This window comes from Tachypleus tridentatus, chromosome 12 (assembly GCF_004210375.1).
Source record: "Tachypleus tridentatus isolate NWPU-2018 chromosome 12, ASM421037v1, whole genome shotgun sequence".
Classification (NCBI taxonomy): Eukaryota; Metazoa; Arthropoda; class Merostomata; order Xiphosura; family Limulidae; genus Tachypleus; species Tachypleus tridentatus.
The window spans coordinates 30,780,568-30,808,180 of NC_134836.1; the positions used below are offsets into that span (position 1 = coordinate 30,780,568).

Sequence of the window (27,613 nt, forward strand, 5' to 3'; positions counted from 1 at the left end):
TATTTAAACAATGTGTTTCCATATTGTGTTGTTTAAACCGTATGGTTCCATGTTTGTGTTATTTAAACCATGTGTTTCCATATTGTGTTGTTTAAATTGTATGGTTCCATGTTTGTGTTATTTAAACCATGTGTTTCCATATTGAGTTGTTTAAACCGTATGGTTCCATGTTTGTGTTATTTAAACCATGTGTTTCCATATTGTGTTGTTTAAATTGTATGGTTCCATGTTTGTGTTATTTAAACCATGTGTTTCCATATTGTATTGTTTAAACCGTATGGTTCCATGTTTGTGTTATTTAAACCGTATGTTTCCATATTGTGTTGTTTAAACCGTATGGTTCCATGTTTGTGTTATTTAAACCGTATGTTTCCATATTGTGTTGTTTAAATTGTATGGTTCCATGTTTGTGTTATTTAAACCATGTGTTTCCATATTGTATTGTTTAAACCGTATGGTTCCATGTTTGTGTTATTTAAACCGTATGTTTCCATGTTTATGTTGTTTAAACGTTCTTAGTCCTATCTGATGTGTTTAAAACACGAATTTTGTTTTGGTTTGATTATTTGGTGTTTTACTTAGACTATTAGATTTCGGGTCACATTGTTTTTGAAGGGTTTGTTGCCAAGTCGTATATGTGGCTTTTAAACAGTTAAATTTTGTGTCTCTCTGATTACTGATCATGTTGTCTTATTCCAGCATTAAACTCTCAGGTTTTGCCTGTTTTGCTTACACCCTTTGATTGCAGTTTAATATGTTAAAATCCTCATATTACAGACCACTGAGTTTAAATGCTCTTGCTCGCTAGAGGCACAACGACATATCTGCAGACTCAAACCTCTAGAAACCGGGTTTCGATACCCGTGGTGGGCAGAGCACAGATAGACCATTGTGTACCATTGTGCTTAATTCCAAAAGCCAACAACAAACTCTTCTTTCCAAATTGTCTGAACTAGCTTATTCTATTGTTTGAACATTGTAATTTCAAACTGTGTTATGTAAATCCTTCTGTTATAAATTAAATTCTGTTGTTATAACTGTGAAATGTGAAATTCTGTCACTTAAGATTCTTGCTAAAGATTATCGCGGTTAAACATTTAATTGAGGGTTATTTGAATATTATGATTCTGGCTCAAGTTGTTTAAAGTATATTCAGATTACTTCATTCAAAATTCCCTGATTCCAAATTTTGTTGATTAAAGCGTTTTGATTGAAACATTGCTCTAATGTTTCATAATTACTGATCTTTATTCTAATCTTTTATATCTGTGTTTACAGATTGTGTTGTTAAAGGTACTGTTACTGACTGTTCACCATAAAGTGTAAAATAATAAGATATTATGTATGATATTATATAAGAAGTTTCTCAATGGCCAAACGTAAGGGGTATAAGTCTCTCAATGGCTGAAATTAAGAGGTATAAGTCTCCCAATGGCTAAAAGTAAGGGATATAAATCTTTCAATGGCTAAACTTAAGGGGTATAAGTCTCTCAATGGCTAAACATAAGGAATATAAGTCTCTCAATGGCTGAACTTAAGGGATGTAAATCTTTCAATGGCTGAACTTAAGGGATATAAATCTCTCAATGACTAAATTTAAGGGGTATACGTCTCAATGGCTGAATTTAAGGGATATAAGTCTCTCAATGGCTAAACTTAAGGGGTATGTCTCTCAATGGCTAAACTTAAGAGGTATAAGTCTCCCAATGGCTAAAAGTAAGGGATATAAGTCTCTCAATGGCTAAACTTAAGGGGTATAAGTCTCTCAATGGCTAAACATAAGGAATATAAGTCTCTCAATGGCTGAACTTAAGGGATGTAAATCTTTCAATGGCTGAACTTAAGGGATATAAATCTCTCAATGACTAAATTTAAGGGGTATAAGTCTCTCAATGGCTGAATTTAAGGGACATAAGTCTCTCAATGGCTAAACTTAAGGGGTATGTCTCTCAATGGCTAAACTTAAGGGGTATGTCTCTCAATGACTAAACTTAAGGGGTATAAGTCTCTCAATGGCTAAACTTAAGGGATATAAGTCTCTCAATGGCTGAACTTAAGGGATGTAAATCTTTCAATGGCTGAACTTAAGGGATATAAATCTCTCAATGACTAAATTTAAGGGGTATAAGTCTCTCAATGGCTGAATTTAAGGGATATAAGTCTCTCAATGGCTAAACTTAAGGGGTATGTCTCTCAATGGCTAAACTTAAGGGGTATGTCTCTCAATGACTAAACTTAAGGGGTATAAGTCTCTCAATGGCTAAACTTAAGGGATATAAGTCTCTCAATGACTAAATTTAAGGGATATAAGTCTCTCAATGGCTAAACTTAAGGGGTATAAAGCTAAACTTCTAAGATCAATCCCCGCAGCACAGATATCTCATTGTGTGCGGCAAAGCGCAATAACTAACTATTAAATATTGTATAACAAAATTTTTATTATTTTGTGTTAGTAATAAATATGTCGATATTTATAAAATTATTTGATAAATTATCTGGCCATAGTTGCTTGAAGTTCGTTTGTTTGTTGTTAAACGCAAAGCTACATAATAGGCTATCTATGCTGTGCTCACCACGGGTATCGAAACCCGGTTTTTACCGTTATAATTCTTTGTACTTAACGCTGAGCCGCTAGAGGACGTGGGGGGAGGGCTTATTGCTTGAGGATTGTATAAGATTCTATTCCATAATAAATATATGGAAATTGAAAAGTTTTTATACTTGGAAGGGGAAATACAGCGAATTGGGCAAATATGATGAATGTTTACTCTTATAATATATCTGTAGAAAACTGGGGATATTTAACAAAGTCTGGTTAATAAATCTGAGAAAAGCTGGATATCGAAATCCTATTTTTAGCATCGAAGTCTTCAGACTTATCGCTGAACCCCCGGGAGGACTTAATAATAAATCTACAGTAAATAGTTTCAATAAGGACTCTTGAAATTTGTAGGGACGTATTAACCAGTTCATTAATTTATTTTACAATAAATACTTGATTCCCCAATGATCAGCGGTAAATTTACGGATTTCAAAGGCTAAACTAAAAAGTTCCATTATACGCAGTGGACACAGTTCAAATTACCTATTTTATTGCTGCGAGCTAAAATAAACAAATAAAAGTTTACAGAAAAATATTTTGTTGTTAGACGAAGTATGGTAAGTGTACACTGTTCTATCTCATTACAAAAATAGAGATTATTTAATAGTCTTTCAATACATTTAGAAAGGTTAAATAATCTGTTTTTTATTCATATTCACCTGGAAGTAAAAAATACCTATTTTATCTGGTTGCTATAAAATGTTGGACTGGTTTCAGGTTTTTCTATTATAAAGAGCGGAGAACTAAACTTTCTGATTCTAAATCATCCACAAATATACATAACAGCCACAACCATTACATCATATTGTTCCTTTTCATGTTGTGTGTGTATCATTGCGCATAGGGCAGAGTTGACAAAAACTAATATATTTATTCTTTCTCAGATGCTTTACATAGCATTTGATTCGACAAAACATCATATTGGTGTGAGGTGATATTCCGTGTAGTAAACGTTACTTTGATATATCACGATATTCCACATATATCCATCACATTGATATCTGATATCGTTACCTATATAACCGTTTCATTGATGTATGATGATGTTATCTATATAACCATTATATTCCCTCTGTAAATGACACATTAACATATGATTATATTCCTTACATAAGCGTAACACTGAAGTAATAATTAGCTTAGTGATATAAGCCTAACATTGAGTTAAGTACTATCCATTATATAGGTGTGTGTAATAAATGTTCAGTAATGATCTACAGCTACCTCTACTATAGAAATATAAGATACTTTTAACACTCTTCGTCAGTTTTGTCTTACGCAGTTAAACTTGAATATCCACACCGATACATGAACTACTCAATTATAATATGTATTTCCTACTAACAGCTTTATTTCTGTACCTAGATTTTCTGATAAAAGTTTCAATTGACACAAATATAAACTATATCACTGTTTTTACTTCTACACTGTTCTAAGTTTCTCGTAGGTCCTATAGTTCTAATGAATGACAGTCGAATGACTTATCTCTTACTTTATCCCGGTGTACTGGATCGTATTAGTTTAGACTGTTGACACTCGAGTTTCACAAACAGCTGTAAGCAGTTGGTTGTATGTCCGCCTTCGTCCTTAAACCGACAGCAGCACGTGCTCGTCCTCCGGGAGATACCAAACAACCTAAGTTGCTGTTATATACAATTCGTATTGTAAGATAACACTTTCCATTGTTTGTAATTGATATATAAAACTGTATGAACAGAAGCAAACGAGACCCATCACTGAGATGATATGTCATCAGATATATATATATATATAGGTATAGTTAACGTTATGTAGTAACATTCGCTACGACAGACAGGACCCGGATGTGATAAAATATAGTTCGATACACATAGTTAATAAACGTTATCTAATAACATTATATATAACAGAAAGGACCTACAGTGATAATATGTGGCAAGAAATACATCTTTAATACACATTATTTATATGACTGCTAATCATGACAAACAGAACCATTCGTGATAATATGTGGTAAGATATACATAGATAATATACGTATGTATTTACATAGACTGTGATACACGTGAAATATGTGGTAAGATATATGTAACTAATATACCTTAATAAGATTAAATATGACATCCAGGACCTACCATGATAATACATGGTTAGATAAACATATTTAATAAAAGTTATTTGGTAACGTTAACTACAATAGATAGGACCCATCGTTATAATATCTTGTTATTACACATTATGAAATAACGTTGATTAATATAGATAGGAGAGACAAAACCACTGTGATAATATGTGGAAGGATATACATGATTAATAAACGTTACTTAGTAATGTTAAATATGACAGACAGAACTCGCTGTTAGAATATGTGGTAAGATATACATAGTTAATAAACGTTATCTAGAAAAGTATGAAAACATGACTAACTACGATAATATGTGATCAGATAGGTATAGTTAAAGTGTGTTATTTATTAACGTTAAGATATAAATAGTTAATTTAGCTTATTAGTAGTATTAAGTATGATAGGCAGGGCCCAGCGTGATAATGTGATCAGATACACATGGTTCATCAACGTTGTCTACTCACGTTAACTATGAGAGATAGGACTTACCGTGAAAAGACACGGTTAACAAACGTTATCTAGTAAGTATGAAACACAGGACCCACCTTGATAATATATACACGTTTAATATACAATATCTCGTAAAGTTAAGAATGACAAACAAGACCTACCTTGATAATATATGATTAGACATACATAATTTACAAACATTATTTAGTACCGTTACGTATGACAAAAGAACACACCGTTATAGTATGTATGATGTATAAGTAGTCCAAAAACGTTATATACTCGTGTTAACTACAATCCACAAGACACTCGGCGATAATACATCGGAAGATATACGGTGAGTATACGTTATGTAGTAATGTTAACTGTAATGGACAATATCTAGGATGATAATAATTGGTAAGGTAAACGTAGTTGATAAACGTTATCCAGTAGACTTAAATATGACAAACAGAATCCATCATTATATTTAATAAGATATCTAAACCAGAAGCATCTTACTGTAAAATAAAGCGCCCTCTAGTGGTACAGCAGTATATCTGCGTACTCACACCGCTAAAACCTGCGTTTCGACACCCGTGGTGGGCAGAGCACAAATAGCCCATGGTGTAGCTTTCTGCTTAATTTCAACCAAACAAACAAACAAGCAGTAAAATAAAAAATAAAAAAGTAGCAGGCCAAGAGAAAGCTATTTGTTGTACAAATAGCGTCTAAAAGAAGTGACATCACAATTAGGCCAAGAGAATCAATATTATTGAATATATAGTGTAAAACTGCTTGCTGAAACAAAGTGAACTCTATAATTGGTTTAGAACTGTTTTATTATCATGTACGTAAGTATGAGTTACATGTCATTTAGCCGCTTTTTGTGATAACGTGAATGTTAGTATTGACAAAACAAATTGTGTATTAGTGTGTACGTGTGAATACACCGTGGATAGTAAATACACACCTTTCACACAGTGAATAGTAAGTAACACTGAAAAGCAAGCAAATCTTTCGGTTATATAGCTAGCACGAGCTAAAACGCGCACGATTATATAGGATTATGTGTACGGAAAATAAACTTACGAATTAAACTTTGCTTGGACAAAGTAGTGGCTGTCAACGATCATTTAAACCTCGCGAGCCAGCTTGTGTGTTTATATAGAATGCCAGTCTAAATTATACTCATCGGCCCAGGAGATTTAAAGTTTTATAAGAAAGCGACACGTCAGAATTCTATGAATTTTTGCAAAATACCAACAACAACAAAACAAAGTAATTGTATTTTTTTATTCCTTGTTTGTTTTGGAAATTTCGCACAAAGCTACTCGAGGGATATCTGTGCTAGCCGTCCCTAATTTAGCAGTGTAAGACTAGAGGGAAGGCAGCTAGTCATCACCACCCACCGCCAACTCTTGGGCTACTCTTTACCAACGAATAGTGGGATTGACCGTCACATTATACACCCCCACGGCTGGGAGAGCGAGCATGTTTAGCGCGACGCGGGCGCGAACTCTCGACCCTCGGATTACGAGTCGCACGCCTTACGCGCTCGGCCATGCCGGGCCTTTTTTTTTTTTTTTTATTCCTTTAAAATGTAGAGGAAATTTATAACCTCGATTTTATTTTAGATGAAACCAGCGGTGTAGGGCATAAAACTTAGTTTCGAGCCTCAGACTATTGCTAGTCTGAACATGACGGAGTATGTTTGTGTTATGCTTATAGCAAAGCCACATCGGGCTATCTGCGGTGTCCATCAAGGGGAATCGAACTCCTGATTTTAGCGTTGTAAATTCGTAGACTTACCGCTGTGCCAATGGGGGACTGAACATGAAGAAGTGATATAAATTTCAAAGCAATATGACAAAGATTGAGATGATGAATGAGGTTTGAAAATTAAACACGCACCCAAAATACAAACTGGGTGCGCGAAAACAAAGAATTAAAAAAATGAAAACAGGTTATATCACGGCACTAATTCCAAGGATTCGTTTCACATTTTACGTGCTAACTGCTAATGTCTTGATGGTTTACAGTTTCGAAAATCTAAAGTGTAGATTTTACAACGGGTGTGTTTCAGAGGGGCAAATGTTTTACCCAATCATATTGTGTAAAAACACTTAATAGTGGCTATATGCTTTAGGGCACGCTTGCTTAACGTTTTATTCGGTCGCGAGACTCACTACCGTGGGTCTTGATACATAGTAAATAAACGTTATCTTGTGTTGGTAATTGTAACGGATAGGATCCATCATTATCACATATGGTCAAATATATATTATTAATAAACTATATCGAGTAACATTAAGTATGGCAGAGGACTTATCGTGATAATACTTCATTTGGTATCATTAAGTATGATATACCGAACCCACAGTGATAATACGTGGTAAGATCTATATCGTTAATATATGTTATGTAGTAAAGCCAACTATGACAGACAATACCCACCGCTATATTATATTGTGATATACATTATGTAATGTTAATTACGATAAACAGAACAAACTGTTGTAATAGACGGTAAAATATACATAGTTCATAAATATAATCCAGGAACTTCAGCTATGATAGACATACTGTTTGTAGTTTCGTAACATGTAGTCAGATATACATGAATAATATAACTTTATTTCGTAACATAAACTATGACAAACAGGATTTACTGGCACAATATGTGATCAGATATACATACGTAATAAACGTTATGTAGTAACGTTAACTGTGACATACATGAATCAGCAGTGAAATAATACCCTCAGTGGCTACTTTATTAGGTACACCTTTCTAGTATCGGGTAGAACAATATTTTGCCTCCAGAACAGCCTCCTGGTGCTGGAAACATTCCTTCAGGATTTTAGTCCATGCTGACTCGATAACACGAGGCAGTTCTTACAGATTTTTCGGCCACACATTCATGCTGCGAACCTCCCGTCCCACCACATCCCAAAGGTGCTCTATTGGACTGATACTTGGGGACGGTAAAGGCCATTGGATACAGTGAAATCACTGTCATGTTTGTGGAACCAGCTTGAGATAATGCGTGCTTTGTGACATGGGTCATTATTCTGCTGCAAGTAGTCACTGAAAAACGGGTAGACTGTAGCCATAAAGGGATGCACATGGTCAGCAAAAAATGCCCACTGTTCTTCCTGTTCTTAGCTGACGAAAGTGGAACCCGTCCTGGTCTCCTGCTGCTGTAGCCCATCTGCTTCAAGGTTCAAATAAACGTTGTGTGTTCAGAGGTGCTCTTCTGCACACCACTGTTGTAAAGAGTAGTTATCTGAGTATTTGTGGCCTTTTTGTCAAACATAACGAGTCTGGCCATTCTCCTCTGACCTCTCTCATTAAAAAGGTGTTTTTGCTCAGAGAACTGCCACTTACTGGATGCTTTTTGTTTTTTATACCATTCTCTGTAAACTCTAAGAGACCATAATGCTTGACAATTCTAGGATGTCAACAATTTCTGAGATGCTGGAACCGCCACGTCTCGCATCAACAGTCATTCGAGGGTCAAAGTCGCTTAGATCACGTATCTTCCTAATTCTAATGTTTGGTTGAACAATGACTAAACCTCTTGAACGTATTTGCAGCCACACGATTCGCTGGCTGGTTATTTGCGTTAAAGAGTAAGTGTACCTAATAAAGTGGCCACTGAGGGTATGTCACCATATATAAATAGTTAGTAAACGTTATGTAGAAACTTTATATCACACAAGATCAATCGTGATATCACTGGATATCCATGTGTAATAAGTATTATATGGTAACTTGTAACATATTTACAAGAATATAAGTTCACTGTGTTACAGTAGTTAAATGTTTAATGGTGAATGTGAATTTACTGTATTACAGTAATTTTTTTTCTAATGGTGAGTATAAGTTTACTATGTTACAGTAGTTACATGTTTAATGGTGAATGTAAATTTACTGTATTACATTAGTTACTGTCTATTAAATGGTAAATGTATGCTTACTAGCTTACTATGCTACAGTAGTGACGTGTCTAATGGTAAATATAAGTTTACTGTGTTGCAGTAATTACGTGTCTAAATATGATTGTATTTTTATCGTGTTACAGTGATTACGTGTCTAAAGATGAATATACGTTTACCGTCTTATAACTTATATATCTGATTATTGTGAAGTATATGTTTCATTTGTTACAGTAGTTATGTAACTTTTGATGGCTTTATTTATGTTTCCGGTTGTATACTAATTATGTATGTTATGACGAATATATGTATGTACGTACTTAGTTTGTTGACAGTTTTACAAAAAGGTGAAGTCTGTCTATTCCGTTAAGTTTGTTTTGTTGTTGTTAAGAAATAAACATCATGACCGAGCTTCTGTGTCTTCTGTGTTTAGGTGAAGAGGTCAAGATCTGACAGTGATGGTGAAAACACGTCGAAGCAACAATCCAGGTAAGAAGCTTCATCCACTTTGTTATCTAGCCAAAAATCTTCTTTTCTTTCTTTGCATCAACGTTTTTCACTTACAACAGTATCTATGTCTTGTCCATACACGTACTGGACAGTATCTATGTCTTGTCCATACACGTACTGGTTTAAAAGTCGTAACTCTTTCTTCACTGTCCACTTATATCTCAAGCTCATGTTGGTTAAGGCAAGAGTGTGAATATGTATATCTGAATTTTCGCAAAGCATTTGGTAACATAACGCATAAAGGCTTGTTAAGATATTATCTTTGTAGATGTGGGGGATAGGTTGGCTTATTCGTTAGATGGAGTTTAGTTAAACTGGATTACTATTATGAGTATGGTACCTCAGAATTAATGTTATGAGTAGGGTACCTCAGGGCTTATTGTTATGGTCGTTGCTGTTTTTTCATTTACATTAATGATATAGGTGAAGAAATGATATACATTATTAAAGTTTTGGGTGTTTCTAGTTTTGAGAATGATGCTAACGCTTTACAAAAGCATTTCGATTATTGTTAATTTAGGCCAATAATTGGCAGATGGTTTATCTTATTATAATGAACATAGTGTGTACATACACGTACGTAACTATCTATGCATGAGACCGAATTATTAAATACCGTGTGGCACTATTTATTGAATGGTATCACAAATTAAAATCCACAAACAATTTTCACATTTTGGGAATTCAAGATTCAGACAGTTAGAAATATAACTGTTATATATGCAATAATCATTTCTTTATAATATAATACAGTTTTAAATGAAAATACTCTCTTCACTAATATTTTGTGTGAGGGTTTGATTATAGCTTTAATGATGAAAATTTTAAATGTAGTACTGAGAAACTAGAGTTGTTGAAAACTTTTATTTTTTCAATAAACGGGACCACTTTTAATAAACAAATATATCACAGTTTAACATCAGCACAATCGAAACAACTTTCCCAGAAAAGTTCTTTGTTCGAAAATGTTCACTTCTTCCTAAATTCCTTTGAAAAACGAATTCAAACGTTATCTAATAACGATAATTACGATTAGTAATTACTATCTCCAACAGTCGTCCTGAAGAGCACCGTTTCTACTAACATAAATAAACAACACAAAGTAATTCAATATGCCAAACATTGAATGATTTTGGTGTGCTTTAGTAATAATAGGGCAAATATGTTTTTAGGTTGTATCTACAGAAATATTGAATACAAGTGTAAAAAGGTCACTGGTTAGGCCACAATGGGAGTACGGTGTTCAGCTTTGGTATTCCTACTGTAGAAAGGGCACTGAGTTGTTGGAAAGGATTCAGAGTAGGATTATCAGGATGATAGATAGGAAGGAAAGGTTCTCATATGAGGATAAGCTGATGCTTCTGAAATTGTTTTATTCTGAAAAACGAATACTTATACAAACCACTGATATTACTTAAGGCAGTAACTTTTAGTCAACCAACCACTGATATCATTAAAAGTAGTAACCTTTATTTGACTTCTCACTGATATCACCAAACGTAGTGAACTTTACTTAGTTACTCACAGATATTATCAAAAATACTAGCCTCTACTCGACCACCCACTGCTTTCATTAAAAGTAGTATCAATTGCTATAAAGTATTTTGTTTTAAGATTTTTGTGGTATAAACTTTATCTTGTAAGAATTTCTCGAAACATGTAACAAGAAGAAGCAATATTGTTTGTTTTAGTATATTCGCGCAAAGCTACTCCAGTGCTTTTTTCAATAACCACTCCTTATTTTGAACAACCACAGGAAATCTAGTCAACGGTACACACCACTAACTCTTGTTTAACCAAATAATCGCCGCTAATACGTAACTATGGCTCCAAAGTGCGAAACACGATTTTGTTTTCGCAGTAAAGGAACTCGAACGTTACACCAGTGGACCAATCTTAGCTACAGATACAACAAGACTAGCTTCAGTTAGAAACATTGTTTTAAAAGTGATAATTCTTTGCTTTTTCTCCTTTCTTATCTAATTTCCGATTTTTTAGTTGGCCAATTTTTACTGCAAATGTGAAATAAATAATGAAAACTTTAAAAAATTCAGGGTTCCCAATGGTCATTACATGAACAGAGAGGAAATTGCCGACAGTGGAGATACCACTTCCCACTCTTCATCAACTGAAGCTCCTAACTTATCCTCATTAAATTCAGGTATAGTCTATGTAGTTTCCTTTCCTGGTAACATTTGGGGTAGCTTAATAACAGAGTGAATCAAAGGTGTAAAATAACATTGATATATATTAAATTATACCCATATACAGAGATGTGTGTATATACAACAGTAAAAGTAACTAATAACATTTATAAACTCACAGGCATATACATGCAAAATACATTTCCTTATTATATTTGTTTTTTTTGTTTTTTTTTTATTTCACGCAACGCTGCACAAGGGCTATCTGCGCTAACCGTCACTAATTTAGCAGTGTAAGACTAGAGGGAAGGCAGCTAGTTATTACACCCACCAGCTACTCGTGGGCTACTCCTTTACCAACGAATAGTGGGATTGACCGAAACGTTATAACGCCCCTACGGCTGAAAGGGCGAGCATGTTTGGTGCGACGGGGATTCGAACCCGCGACCCTCATATTACGAGTCGAACGCCTTAACCGACCTGGCCATGCCTATTATAATACAGTAAAGTTTGTGTATTACTACCTTACATTTAAAATCTGTTTATTAATTCACTCCATTATAATTAGTTATTTATTTAAAGTTTGCTGTTAATCGTAAAACCACACAATGGACTATTTGTGTTTAGTCAAATTTTTAGGGTTATAAGCGCCCAAACCTAACACCGGTCCACCGGAGGGGGCAACATTAAAGGTAACTTATTTAATTTACTCCAGTTAAAGTATATTTATTTATTATAGTATATTTAAAGTTTATCCAACAGTTATTATGATGTAGATGTCTTTTCGAAGGTGGTGAAGCATTGTAATTAATTAGTTGGAGGCGAGTATTTCTTCACATACGAAACCTTTTGGGGGGTTGTAGAATTTTCTATTTCAATGCATAACGTTTATAAAATGTGAATGCAGTGTGCTGTGTATTTAAAGTAGTTACAACATTTAGGTGATCTCTCAAACCACTCACAAATGAGATTAGGTATGTAAAGTTCTGAATGAATGCTATGGCCAAGCGTGTTAAGGCGTGCAACTCGTAATCTGTGGGTCGCGGGTTCGCATCCCCGTCGCGCCAAACATGCTCGCCCTTTCAGCCGTGGGGGCGTTATAATGTAACGGTCAATCCCACTATTCGTTAGTAAAAGAGTAGCCCAAGAGTTGTCAGTAGGTGGTGATGACTAGCTGCCTTCCCTCTAGTCTTACACTGCTAAATTAGGGACGGCTAGCACAGATAGCCCTCGACTAGCTTTGTGCGAAATTCAGAAACAAACAAACAATCTAAGTGAATGCTATGGCCGTGCGGCGTCTTAGTGACTGTGAGGTTAAATATAAATCGTTTAAATCAGTTCTATAACACATGATACTCATCAAACACCTCTTATTTAAAATATACTTTAGTCAAGTGGTCTGATCAAAAATGACAAATCCATCAATTAAGCTACTAAGAGATATTAGATATAACGACAGTTTCAAAACCTGAGCAAGTGTTAAATTCAATAGGGTGACGGTACCGGTACCATAAGTATCTATAGATAAAGGAAGAAATTCACACGATGAGCCTTAATACAGAAATACTGCTGTCTGAGAGAGGGCTCTGAGGGATCACATATCTACTTTCCAAATAACTTCCCCTTTACAGTGCATGGTTCCATCTACACCCACCCTGCATAACTAATATGGTAACGCCATCCATACTTCTCCACCCGTTATTTTATTTTTGCCTAGTTTAACGAAGTTTATGTTTTTTTCCCCACATTATTACTTCAATTATATATATATATATCTGTGTCACAAAACATTCGTGTCAGATCTATTATATTTTCCAACAGTGTCTAGTCTTTTACGGATTTTAAAGAATTGTTAGTATTATTTCAATCACACTATTAATAACAACTAATATCAGTGTCTTATGACAAGATTAATCAAATTACATTTATTTATTATATTATATTTAAAGTGTATGTAACTGTTATACAATATTTGATGTATATTTTTGTTATATTACAATTAAAGTGATTTTTTAATTATAATGTACTGCAAACATATTTAGCGTGGTACATTCACCTAATTAAATTGTATTTAGTATAGTATCTTCATCTAATTAAATTGTATTTAATATACATTCATGTAACTAAATTGTATTTAATGTAATACATTCGTAAATTTAAATTATCTTTAGTATACATTCATCTAATTAAATTGTATTTACTTTCTACATTAATTTAATTAAATTTTGTTTAGCATACATTCATCTAATTAAATTGTGTTTCGTATAGTACATTCATCTAATTAAATAGTGTTTCGTACAGTGCATTCATCTAATTAAATTGTGTTTCGTATAGTACATTCATCTAATTAAATAGTGTTTCATATAGTACATTCATCTAATTAAATTGTGTTTAGTATACATTCATCTTATTAAATTGTATTTAGTATAGTATATTCATTTAATTAAATTGTATTTAGTACAGTACATTCATCTAATTAAATTGTGTTTAGTATAGTATATTAATCTAATTAAATTGTGTTTAGTATACCTTCATCTAATTAAATTGTGTTTGGTATAGTATATTCATCTAATTAAATTGTGTTTAGTATACCTTCATCTAATTAAACTGTATTTAGTATAGTATATTCATCTAATTAAATTGTGTTTAGTATATCTTCATCTAATTAAAATGTATTTAGTACAGTACATTCATCTAATTAAATTGTGTTTAGTATAGTATATTCATCTAATTAAAATGTATTTAGTATAGTACATTCATTTAATTAAATTGTGTTTAGTATACATTAATCTAATTAAATTGTATTTAGTACAGTACATTCATCGAATCAAATTGTGTTTAATATACATTTATCTAATTAAATTGTGTTTAGTATACCTTTATCTAATTAAAATGTATTTAGTATAGTACATTCATTTAATTAAATTGTGTTTAGTATACATTCATCTAATTAAATTGTATTTAGTACAGTACATTCATCTAATTAAATTGTGTTTAGTATAGTATATTAATCTAATTAAATTGTGTTTAGTATACCTTCATCTAATTAAAATGTATTTAGTATAGTACATTCATCTATTGAAATTGTGTTTAATATACCTTTATCTAATTAAAATGTATTTAGTATAGTACATTAATTTAATTAAACTGTGTTTAGTATACAATAATTTAGTGTAGTAAATTCATCTAATTAAATTTTGTTTAGCATACATTCATCTAATTAAATTGTGTTTCGTATAGTACATTCATCTAATTAAATAGTGTTTCGTACAGTGCATTCATCTAATTAAATTGTGTTTCGTATAGTACATTCATCTAATTAAATAGTGTTTCATATAGTACATTCATCTAATTAAATTGTGTTTAGTATACATTCATCTTATTAAATTGTATTTAGTATAGTATATTCATTTAATTAAATTGTATTTAGTACAGTACATTCATCTAATTAAATTGTGTTTAGTATAGTATATTAATCTAATTAAATTGTGTTTAGTATACCTTCATCTAATTAAATTGTGTTTGGTATAGTATATTCATCTAATTAAATTGTGTTTAGTATACCTTCATCTAATTAAACTGCATTTAGTATAGTATATTCATCTAATTAAATTGTGTTTAGTATATCTTCATCTAATTAAAATGTATTTAGTACAGTACATTCATCTAATTAAATTGTGTTTAGTATAGTATATTCATCTAATTAAAATGTGTTTAGTATAGTACATTCATTTAATTAAATTGTGTTTAGTATACATTAATCTAATTAAATTGTATTTAGTACAGTACATTCATCGAATCAAATTGTGTTTAATATACATTTATCTAATTAACTTGTGTTTAGTATACCTTTATCTAATTAAAATGTATTTAGTATAGTACATTCATTTAATTAAATTGTGTTTAGTATACATTCATCTAATTAAATTGTATTTAGTACAGTACATTCATCTAATTAAATTGTGTTTAGTATAGTATATTAATCTAATTAAATTGTGTTTAGTATACCTTCATCTAATTAAAATGTATTTAGTATAGTACATTCATTTAATTAAATTGTGTTTAGTATACATTAATCTAATTAAATTGTATTTAGTACAGTACATTCATCGAATCAAATTGTGTTTAATATACATTCATCTATTGAAATTGTGTTTAATATACCTTTATCTAATTAAAATGTATTTAGTATAGTACATTCATTTAATTAAATTGTGTTTAGTATACATTCATCTAATTAAATTGTATTTAGTACAGTACATTCATCTAATTAAATTGTGTTTAGTATAGTATATTAATCTAATTAAATTGTGTTTAGTATACCTTCATATAATTAAAATGTATTTAGTATAGTACATTCATTTAATTAAATTGTGTTTAGTATACATTAATCTAATTAAATTGTATTTAGTACAGTACATTCATCGAATCAAATTGTGTTTAATATACATTCATCTATTGAAATTGTGTTTAATATACATTGATCTAATTAAATTTTATTTAGTATAGTACATTCATATAATTAAATTGTATTTAGTATAGTATATTCATATAATTAAATTGTGTTTAGTATACCTTCATCTAATTAAAATGTATTTAGTATAGTACATTCATTTAATTAAATTGTGTTTAGTATACATTAATCTAATTAAATTGTATTTAGTACAGTACATTCATCGAATCAAATTGTGTTTAATATACATTCATCTATTGAAATTGTGTTTAATATACATTGATCTAATTAAATTTTATTTAGTATAGTACATTCATATAATTAAATTGTATTTAGTATAGTATATTCATATAATTAAATTGTGTTTAGAAAAGTACATTCGTCTAATTAAATTGTATTTAATATACATTCATCTAATTATATTGTATTTATTATACATTAATTAAATTAAACTGTATTTAGTATAGTCCATTTATCTAATGAAATTGTATGTAGTATAGTACATTTGAAGTGTTTGTAGTTAAGTACAGGGTTACAGAACAGTATATTACTGGTGGGCCAACCATGAATATTGAAACCCTCAGATATACTGCTGGGCTTCTCGAGGGGGACAGCTGAAGCGTATTTATTTATTATACCACAGTAAAAGTACATTTATTTATTGTATCATAATTAAAGTGTATTTATTATATTATGGTGAATGTGTGTTTATCTATTAAATCAAAATATACGCATTTATTATATTAAGTTATGGTATATTACCGACAAACCTGGTTAAAAAATTAACTTTGCGACTGGTTATCTTGGTAAATGTTCCAACATGTCCTAAAGGTTTATGCTATCTCATGCTTCCAACTTCTATCAGGATTGCGTTTTTTTTTTGTTTTTAATTTCGCGCAAAGCTACTCGAGGGCTATATGTGCTAGCCGTCCCTAATTTAAAAGTGTAAGACTAGAGGGAAGGCAGCTAGTCATCACCACCCACCGCCAACTCTTGGGCTACTCTTTTACCAACGAATAGTGGGATTGACCGATCATTATAATGCCCCCACGGCTGAAAGGGCGGGCATGTTTGGCGCGACGAGGATGCGAACCCGCGACCCTCATATTACGAGTCGCACGCCTTAACACGCTTGGCCATGCCTGGCCAACTTCTATCAAACAGGGATAGTGAACTACAAGTTAATTGGGCAGTGAAAAACCTGTTAAATATTTGTATTTTCCTGATTAATTTATTATGAAACAACTACAAATAATACTACTTCAGATATTTCAAGTTACGATGAACCAGTAAAATACTTTTATCATCATATATATTCAAAATATTATCAATTATGATATAAACACGTAGAATAGGACATATCTCTGGAACGACACTAGAATGATTCTTTTGGAAGCGCTGGGATAATCATTAAAGTTATTGCAGTGTATTTCCATGTACTGACGCTAGTCTAATTGACAGATAAATGTTAGTGTAACGCATGGACTATAAACTGTCATAAAGATAATATTTTACAGAATGCTAGAATAATTCCTGGAGTAATGTTAAGATCATTAATAATATTAGATGAACTCATGATGTTATAACAGGATATTTCATGGATTAATGGTAGAATAGTCCATACATTGTCAAAAGGGTAATCCTCTAAAACAACGCTAAAATACCTTCTGAACCAACAGTAGGACAATCTGTAAATTGAAATAATACTTCCTTAAAAGTGCTAATATGTAGATATTTATATAATTTATGGTCTAGTTTTATAATAATCCGTAAACTGTTAAAAGGATGATCCGTAATAATGCTAGAATAACTTATGGAATATCGCTAGGATAATTTTTTTAATAATGCTAAAATGCTTCATGGAGTAACACTAGGGTAAACTGATAATCAGTGATGACGAGAAAACTCACTTGTAGAGAAAAATATATATGTGAAAACGGCTGGTTTGGGTTGAGAAAACTTTTATGTAGACGAGCGAACAACGTTTCGACCTTCTTCAGTTATCGTCAGATTCACAAACATTGTTCGCTCCTCTACATAAAAATTTTCTCAACCCACACCAGCCGTTTTTACATATATACTAGTGTAATCTAATTTATGGAAGCAATATAAACATCTATACACCGTTCAAAGTCCGTTATATAAGTTTGTAAGCGTCTCTGGACTTTACATAGTCCTTTTTGCACCGATAATGCCATAATGACGAAATGTTGAAGGAAATGAACCATTTTTTATCTCTATTTTTATTCTACATAAAAATTATCGCTAGAATAAATAAAACCAGAACAGTATTATTAAAAATGATTCATTTGTTTTGAATTTTGCGCAAAGCTGTCTGCACTAGCCGTCCCTAATTGAGCAGTGTAAGACAAGAGGGAAGGCAGTTAGTCATCACCACCCACCACCGCCTCCAACTCGTGGGCTACTCTTTTACCAACGAATAGTGGGATTGATCGTACCATTATAACGCCCCCACGGCTGAAAAGACGAGCATGCTTGGTGTGACTAGGATTCGAACCTGCGAGCCTCGGATTACGAGTCGAACGCCTGAACACGCTTAGCCGTGCCGGGCCGTTTAGGAACGAAAATAGTAGTTTATTGTAGGATTAAAACACAGGGTTAGAAATCTAGGAACGTGACATTTTCACTCCTATATTATTTCAGTGCTTCAAAGTGTTAAATATCAGTGAAGTTAGTTAGGCTGGAAAAACATCATGCGAGCGAGAAAGTCTAGCATACATAAAATGATATCAGCTGGATTGAGTTGGTTAATGTAAACCGAGTTTTAGACTGAAAACGTATAAAGATGTGGGTGGACAAATATAGTATACATAAATTTAAATCAGAGTGATTCATTTATCTATTGTAGATCAAGTTTCAGTTATTATTCTTTTAAATAATGTAAATTTATTATGATACAGGAGAAGTTCCCATTACCAAGTTGGCAGTATTGGAGTATCAACCACCAACATATGATACTTCGTGTTATACCAGGTAGGTTGATAGTTATGTTATCTGTATTGGACTCTCAGCCATGTACTTATGCTGTCTCGTATTATACTAGGAAAATTGCACTTATTTAGTCTGTCTTAGAATATCACTTACCACTTTTTATTGTTTCATATTATACCAGGTGAGTTGACACTTACCTTGTCTGTCTCGGAATATTAGCCACGAATTTTTGTTTTATCGTATTATAACGGTGTGTTTGTGTGTGTTTTTCATTTAGCAAAGCCACAAAGGGCTATCTGCTCAGCCCACCGAGGGGAATCGAACCCCTAATTTTAGCGTTGTAAATCCGGAGACATACCGCTGTACTGGCGGGGGGCGTATTATAACGGGTAAATTGACAGTTAAACCAAGATTGTATAATATATATTAGTTTGTTATAACTTAAACACAAGCTGAAACAAAACTATATTTAAAAATAATAAACAAAAAAACGCTGCACTAACTGGAAAATCCCAGAGTACAAGCTATAATGTGGGAAATATAATTCCCTCTAATATATATACGGCCTGGCATGGCCAAGCGCGTAAGGCGTGCGACTCGTAATCCGAGGGCCGCGGGTTCGCGCCCGCGTCGCGCTAAACATGCTCGCCCTCCCAGCCGTGGGGGTGTATAATGTGACAGTCAATCCCACTATTCGTTGGTAAAAGAGTAGCCCAAGAGTTGGCGGTGGGTGGTGATGACTAGCTGCTTTCCCTCTAGTCTTACACTGCTAAATTAGGGACGGCTAGCACAGATAGCCCTCGAGTAGCTTTGTGCGAAATTCCAAAACAAACAAACTAACTAATATATATATTAACTTTCTGTAAATAACATTAAACTTTGTAATACTTTCAAAGCTTTCTCACGACAATATTCAATGTAACTAAATTTTTAAACTTCAAGATTTTTCCTTTGTTATTTATTGAATAATAAACTGTATTACAGAACACAGCTAATACGAAAGTCATTTAAATGAGATCATCCTGCTGTGTTCAGTTGTTATACTATCTGAGTGTTTTTTTCCAGTATGCAAGCTTATAGCCAAGTTCACGTAGGCGTACCGAACTCGGTCTATTCAGCACAGCCACCAGCGAGTTTCTACAGCTGTCAGTCCATTGGTAACGTAGGAATTTCGGGTTAGTGTAGTTGTAAAGTATCTCTAACGATTTTATTGTTTTGTAGCACTTTTTTACCACATCTGAGGTTCATTTTAGTAATTAGTTTCTGTTAATTAAACAAGTGAAAGTCGAAAGTTTTGTTTAACATTTATACTAAATTATAGATCACTTTTGAAATTCTAATTAATGCACATACCGACAGTCATATTTTCCCGGTCTATAATTAAGTCAATTAAATAGGGTTAAGCCGAATATGTCACATATAGGCACCAGAACACTAGACAAAGAAAGAACAAGTGTCACTAGCAAAGGGAGAAGTAAAATAAGTTTTGTGTAAATTTTCTTCAATGGATAAATCAAACTACTTCCCACTTCTAAAAATTAATAACATCAACAGAAAAATCTGGAGACTCAAGTGTACTGATGGATTTGGTGGAAAGAAAAAAATTGCAAAAAATCTTAATTTCATAAAGAAATTAGCAGCAACTACTTTTAGTTCAATTATATAAAGACCGATTATAAAACATTTTACAGAATGTTAATTTTATAGCGAACGCCTCTAGAGCATTCTGAAGAATGTTCTACTCCACAAACAGTTCACTTAACACATTGTAAAGATTGCTCAGTTCCATAAAAACTCATTAAAATATTGTAAAAATGGTTAATATAGAGAATGTTTAATTCCATAAATAACGCACATAGAGAATTGTTTTAAAGGCTATTCATTTCCTTAAGAAACTTACTTAGAACATCATAAAAATGTTATTTCCATAAAAAATCACTTAGAACATTGTAGTAAAAGACCAGTTTTTTAAATCAATCACTCAGAACAATGTGGAGAATCTACAATTTCATAAACACTAAACATTGTAGAGAATGTTCAGTTCGACAAAGAACTTACCCAGAACATTATAAAGAATATTTACTACTATAAAGAATGTACCTGTGACATAGTAATTCCATAAAAAACTCATTAACAACATTGATAAGAATTTTCAATTGGATAATATTTAAAATGTTGTGAGTTCTGTATTGAATTAACCATTTTTAGAATTTTTTCAATGAGAATATTCTAAAGAATTTTAATTAACTCACATAGAGCATTGTAAATATGCTAATTTCAAGACAAATTCTTAAAGAGTTTTGTAAAGAATGTTCAGATCTATAATAAACTCATTTAAAATATTCTGTAGTGTTCTGTTCTATAAAGAACTCACCTAGAAAATTGCAAACAAATGTTCAATTTCAAAAGGAACTCACTGAAAATGTTGTAGAATATATTCAATTCCATAAAAACTTCACTGATAGCATTGTAAAAAATGGTCAATTTCAATAAGAATCTCTGTCACACCAAACATGTTTGCCCTTTTAGCCATGGGAGCATTATAATGGTCAATCCCACTATTCAATGGTAAAAAAGTAGCCCAAGAGTTAGCAGTGGGTAGTGATGACTAGCTGCCTTCCCTATAGTCTTACACTGCTAAATTATGGACAGCTAGTGCAGATAGTCCTCAAGTAGCTTTGCACGAAATTCGAAACAAACCAAACTCGCACAAATAGCCTAGTTGCTTTGAACTGTAAAACACCAAACCAATCCATTAAGAATAACTCACAAATCCATAAAGGACTTGCCAACAATATTTTAATTAATGTTAAATTCCATAAATAATTCACCTACTTCATTATAATGATTGTTCAATTTCATAAAAAACTTACTTAGAACATTCTAAAGAGTATTGAATTCCATAAAAAAAAAAAACTCACTGAGAACACTTTAAAGAAATGTACAATTCCATCAGGAACTAACCAGTACAATTGTAAATAATGTTCAAATGTAAAAAAAACATTTAGGTTTATTTAAAAACATGCAATTATAACATTAGTAAATAATGCTCAATCCCATAAAGAACTCATAAGGAATATTGTAAAGAATTTGCAATTCAATGACAAAAACAAAGACATCATTGTAAAAATGCACATAGAACATTGTAAGGAATTTCAATTCCTTAAAGAACTCATCTGCAAAAGGATTTAAAAAATGCTTAATTTCATAAATAAAGCACCACCAACATTGTATAGAATGTTTAATTCTACAAAAATTTCACTGAAAAAATTCTAGAAATGATTAATTCAATAAAAAATCACAATATTTTAAAGAATGTTTAATTCCATAAAGAACTCTGCTAGAACATTCTACAGAATTTTAATTTTATAAAGAAATCACATAAAGCATTTTAAGGAATGTTAATTTAATTGGAAATCACCAAGAGCATTGTAAAGAATGCTAATTTCATGACAAACTCTTTGAAAGCATAGTAAAGAATGCTAATTTCATGACAAACTCTTTGAAAGCATAGTAAAGAATGTTCATTTCTGTAACAAACTCAATTAGAATATTCTATAGAATGTTCTATTACATAAAGAAATCACTTAGAACATTGACAAGAATGTTAAATTATATAAAGAACTTATCTAAAACATTGCAAAAATGTTTAATTTCAAAAGGAACTCACCAACAGTATTCTAGAATATGTTCAATTCCATAAAAAAACTCACTGATGACATTATAAAAAATGTCCAATAGCATAAGAAATTCCCCCACAACAGTGTAGGGAATATTCAGTTCCATAAAGACCTCACTGCCAAGTTTTAATGCTAATTTCTGAAAAAAAAAACAAAAAAAACTTAACTATGATATTATAAAGAATCATTGCTTAGATCATTGTAGAGAATGTGTATTTCCACATAGAATACACCAACAACATTGTGAAGAATATTCACTTCTATAAAGAACTCACTGACAACATTGTAAAGAATGATTAGTTTCATTAAAAGAACTCACTCACAGCATTGTAGATAATTTCAATTCTTGAAAGGACTTGCAAACAATATGTTGATGAATGTTAACTTCTATAAAGAACTTAATACAACCTTATTAAGAATGTTCTATTCCATAAACAACTCACCTACATCATTGTAATGGTTGTTCAGTATCATAAAGATGCCACTTAGAACATTCTAAAGAGTATTGAATTACATAAGAAACTAACCAGTATCATTGTAAAGAATGTTGAATTCCATAAAAGACTTACCAACAAAATTTTAAAAATGTCCATATCTTAAAGAACTTATCTAGAGCATTGTAGAATATGTCACATTCATAGAGAACTTATCTAGAACATTGTAAAGAATGTTCAATTTCATTAAGAACTCTCCTATAAAATTGTAAGAAATGGTCAACTCAATAAACAACTCAAAATATTTTAGTTCCCTACAACATTATAGAAAATGTTCAATTCCATAAACAAGTCACAGATAGTATTGCAAATAATGATTAATTCCACAAAGAAATTATATATAATGAAGACAATGTTCAACTCCATAAAAAATTCACAGACAATGATGTAAATAATGTTAAATTTTATGAAGAACTCGCAAATGACATTGTAGAGAATTTTAAATATTAAAGAATTTGCATAGAAAATTGTAAAAAATGTTCTATTTCATAAAGATCTCACCACTAAATATGAAAATGATGTTCACTTCCACAAACAACCTACCTACTACATTGTAAAGAATGTTCAAGCCCATAAATATCTCACCAACAATATGCTAAAGATGCTCATTTCCATAAGGAGCTCACCTGTAACATTTTAAACATTCAGTTCTATTAGATTTTCATTTACAATATTATACACAATGTTCAGTTGTGTAAAAGATGCACCTATAACATTGTATGTAGTATTCAATTCCATGAAGCATTAATCTACAATGTTGTAAAAAATGCTCTCTTCCACAAACAACTCACCTACAACGTTGTAAGAAATGTACACTTTCATAAAAACTCAATTAGCACATTGCATAGAACATTCAATCCCATAAAAAACTAACTTAGAACATTATACATAATATTGATTTCCATAATGAACACACCAACAACATTTTAAGGAATTTTGAATGCCATAAGGAACTTACCAGTAGCATTGTAAAGAATGTTCAGTACCATAAAAACTCCCCAACAAAATTCTAAAGTATATGCAATTCCTTAATGAACCTACCTAAAACATTGTAAGAAATGTTCACTTTCATAAAGAACTCACTGACAAGATTCTAAAGAAAGTTCAATTCTGCAGTGAACTCACCATTAATGTTGTAAAGAATTCTATAAAATCTTACCAACAAAATTGTAAAAAATGTTCAGTTTCATAAACGACTCATTTACAAGATTGTAAGGGATGTCCAATAACATAAGGAATTCACCTAGAACATTGTAAAAGAATGCTCAATTTTATGAAATGCACATTAACAACATTATCTACATGGAATGTTTTATGACACAATGACCTACCTAACCAACAAGGTTGTAAAGATATTCCATTCTATAAACAACTAAACCTACAACTTTGTAGAGAATGTTGAATTCCATAAAGCTCATTTACAACACTGCCTAGAACATCCACTTTCATAAAGAACTAACTTAGAACATTTGTAAAAGTTTTCACTTCCATGAACAATTCACCTACAACATTATTACAATAATTTAACAGTGTTCAATTTCATAAGGAACTCATTTAGAACATTGTAGATAATTTCCAATTCCTCAAAGAACTCATCAACAGTATTTTAAAGAATGATAAATTGCATAAGGAATTCACTGACATTATCAAAAATGTTCTATTATATAAATAATTCAGGTACAGTATTCTAAAGAATGTTCAATTCCTTAAAGAACACACTGACAATATTTTAAAGAATGTTCAATTCTTTAAGAAACTCACCTATAATATGGTAAATTATATTTAGCGTCATGAATTAGTTACCTACAGCATTATGCAGAATGTTCATTTCCATAACTAAGTCACCTAGAACACTGTAAAGAATGTTCTATTCTATAAATGACTTATCTACAACATTGTAACGAATATTCAGTTTTTTAAAGAACATACTTAGAATGTTATATAGAATATTCAATTCTATAAAGAACTCACCTAGAAAATTCATAAGAATGTTCATTTCCTTAAAGATATCATTGGTAGCATTTCAAGGAATGTTCAATTCCATACAAAACTTACCAATAACATTGTAAAGAATGTTCAATTCTATAAATGACTCACCAAGGGATGTTCAATGTCTTAAAGCAGTTACTTAAAACATTGCTGATAATTTTCAATTCCATAAAGAACTCACTCAGAATATTATAAAGAATGTTAAATTCCATAAAAAAAACTTGCATAGAACATTGTAAGTAATGTACAACTCCATAAAGAACTTGCATAGAACATAACACTGAATTTAATTTCATAAAGAATGTTAAGTTTAGTTAAGAACTCACCAAAAGCATTTTAAACAATGAAGAATATCATGAAGAATACTTTAAGATTGTTGTAATGAATATTCTATTCCATAAAGAGATAATTTAGAATAGTGTATAGAATGTTTAATGCATAAATAAATCACTTAAAACATTGTGAAGAGTGTTCAATTTTGTAAATAATTCATTTTAATATTCTAAAAATGTTTAATTATGTGATAAACTCACTTAGAGCATTAAATAGAATGATCAATTCCATTACCACCTAACAGACAACATTGCAAAAAATATTCAATTCCATAAATGATTTGGCTACAACATTTTAAAGAATGTTCACGTCCATAAGCAACTCGCCTATAATACTGTACGGAATGTTTAATCCCATAAAAAAGGAAATTAACTTTGCAACTTTACAGTTAATGTTTGATGATGAAAACAACAGATGTTTGTTTTGAATGCTTGCATCCTCTCTAAAACTTGTTGGTAACAAAAAAATAAACAAACAAAAATTGGAAGTTACTATACCACTCACTGTCAGCAATTATTTTCAGGCAACAGAAACTTGGGGGCACAGGGTAAAGTGGGTAGTCCTCCTCTCGCCCAATCTAGCTACTTGAATCCCTATAGTACATCAATGGGAGCAACTGGATCTCCACAACCTCCCCCAAACAGTTATACATATGGTAAGTTTTCTGTCTTAACCTAATAATAGTACATGTGTATGATACATTTATGTGTTCAACCCAGACAATCAGCATCATATATATAAAAAAGAATGTATTTTCACCACTTTGTGGTAAATTATACTATTTGTTGAACCTTCACAAACTATGTTATATATCTTGTCAAAAGGAATGTCTTTTCAGCACTTGGTGTTAAATTATATGATGGTTTATTTTCTCTGTCCAGCAATTTTCAGACAGCACAGATAGCTTGTGCATTAGTGTAGTGTGCTTGATGGCTGCTAAAGGTCAAAGGAAACTTGAAAAAACCTAAAATTATTAATAAAATATTTCCTTCTGAACATAAGACTGAACCTGATAGAGTTCAGCAGTGCTCTCCTGATGGTAGCCAAGTTGCATTTCTTTGTATGGGTTACTAAAGTATGGGTGAAATTCTTTCAGAATCAGCAAATTGAACAAATGAATGTTATTTTTCTTAGCAAAAAAAGTTGTAGCTATTTTTTCCAAATTTTGAATAAAGTTAGTAGTGAATAAAAAATTTACAAATATGGGAATATTTGTGACTGTTGATACACAGAATAAAAAACTCATTTAGTAAAACAATAGCTTGTGTAAGATATGTGTTGGAAAATGAAAAATAGAAAACCAGCACATTCTATAGTTATCTTGCAGAGTTACATAAGAGAACTTTCAGAAGATAACTCCCCAGATATTCAAAGTTGAAAGGTTTGGTTGCAATACATTCAATATTAATTAGCTAGAATAAAAACAAAAGCTCCAGGTTAAATTAATTTGATTTTACAAAGGTTTACACACTTTATATATAGTTACAGAATGTGCCCATGTTTGTCAACTGTTTATACCATGGTTTAAGGAAGTGGCTCCAAACAATAGAAGATCAACTTACAATTTTGTTTTTAAGAGTCACAGGTTTGAAACTGTATTTTGACCCTCTCAATAAATAACAAGAAATTAAAATATTTTTGGATCATTGTTTCAATGATGCTTATCAATCTCAGGGCCAATCATGCAATAAGTGAGGATTTTCTTCTGGCAGAAACATTTTAGGAGACGATATGAATAAGTAAGCAATGGTTTTCATGATACAGGCTCAGATATTTATATACTGAAGAAATTGTTTTAAAAAAGTTATCAGATACATCTTGATTTGAAGAAGAAAAAGAAAGTTTTAGTCGATGAAGATAAATAAAAAAATTAGAAGAAGGAGATTAAGTCTGAGAAGAGAACAAAAAAGAGCTGGAAATCATTGCTTTAGGGATAGGATGATCTTGCTAGACAAGCAGAAGTAAAAAACAAATGTGTGTTT

The 27,613-nt window shown here is 31.6% G+C and overlaps 1 protein-coding gene across 13 annotated transcripts in view; it reads left to right on the forward strand.

The window, feature by feature from the left end:
* The window catches only part of LOC143235467 (protein phosphatase EYA1-like), an 88,956-nt gene that overhangs the window by 14,110 nt on the left and 47,233 nt on the right, over positions 1-27,613 (forward strand). For 8 of the 13 annotated variants that reach the window (XM_076473671.1, XM_076473675.1, XM_076473676.1 and 5 more), the window contains exons 2-6: positions 9,510-9,565; positions 11,641-11,747; positions 19,105-19,177; positions 20,201-20,310; positions 26,155-26,286. In XM_076473671.1, coding sequence (XP_076329786.1) covers positions 11,660-11,747; positions 19,105-19,177; positions 20,201-20,310; positions 26,155-26,286 — 403 coding nt within the window. In that variant the 5' untranslated portion in view covers positions 9,510-9,565; positions 11,641-11,659. Of the gene's footprint in view, positions 1-4,148; positions 4,267-5,371; positions 5,494-9,509; positions 9,566-11,640; positions 11,748-19,104; positions 19,178-20,200; positions 20,311-26,154; positions 26,287-27,613 lie in introns of those variants that run through there. The other 5 variants (XM_076473667.1, XM_076473668.1, XM_076473678.1 and 2 more) reach the window with 3 other exon arrangements.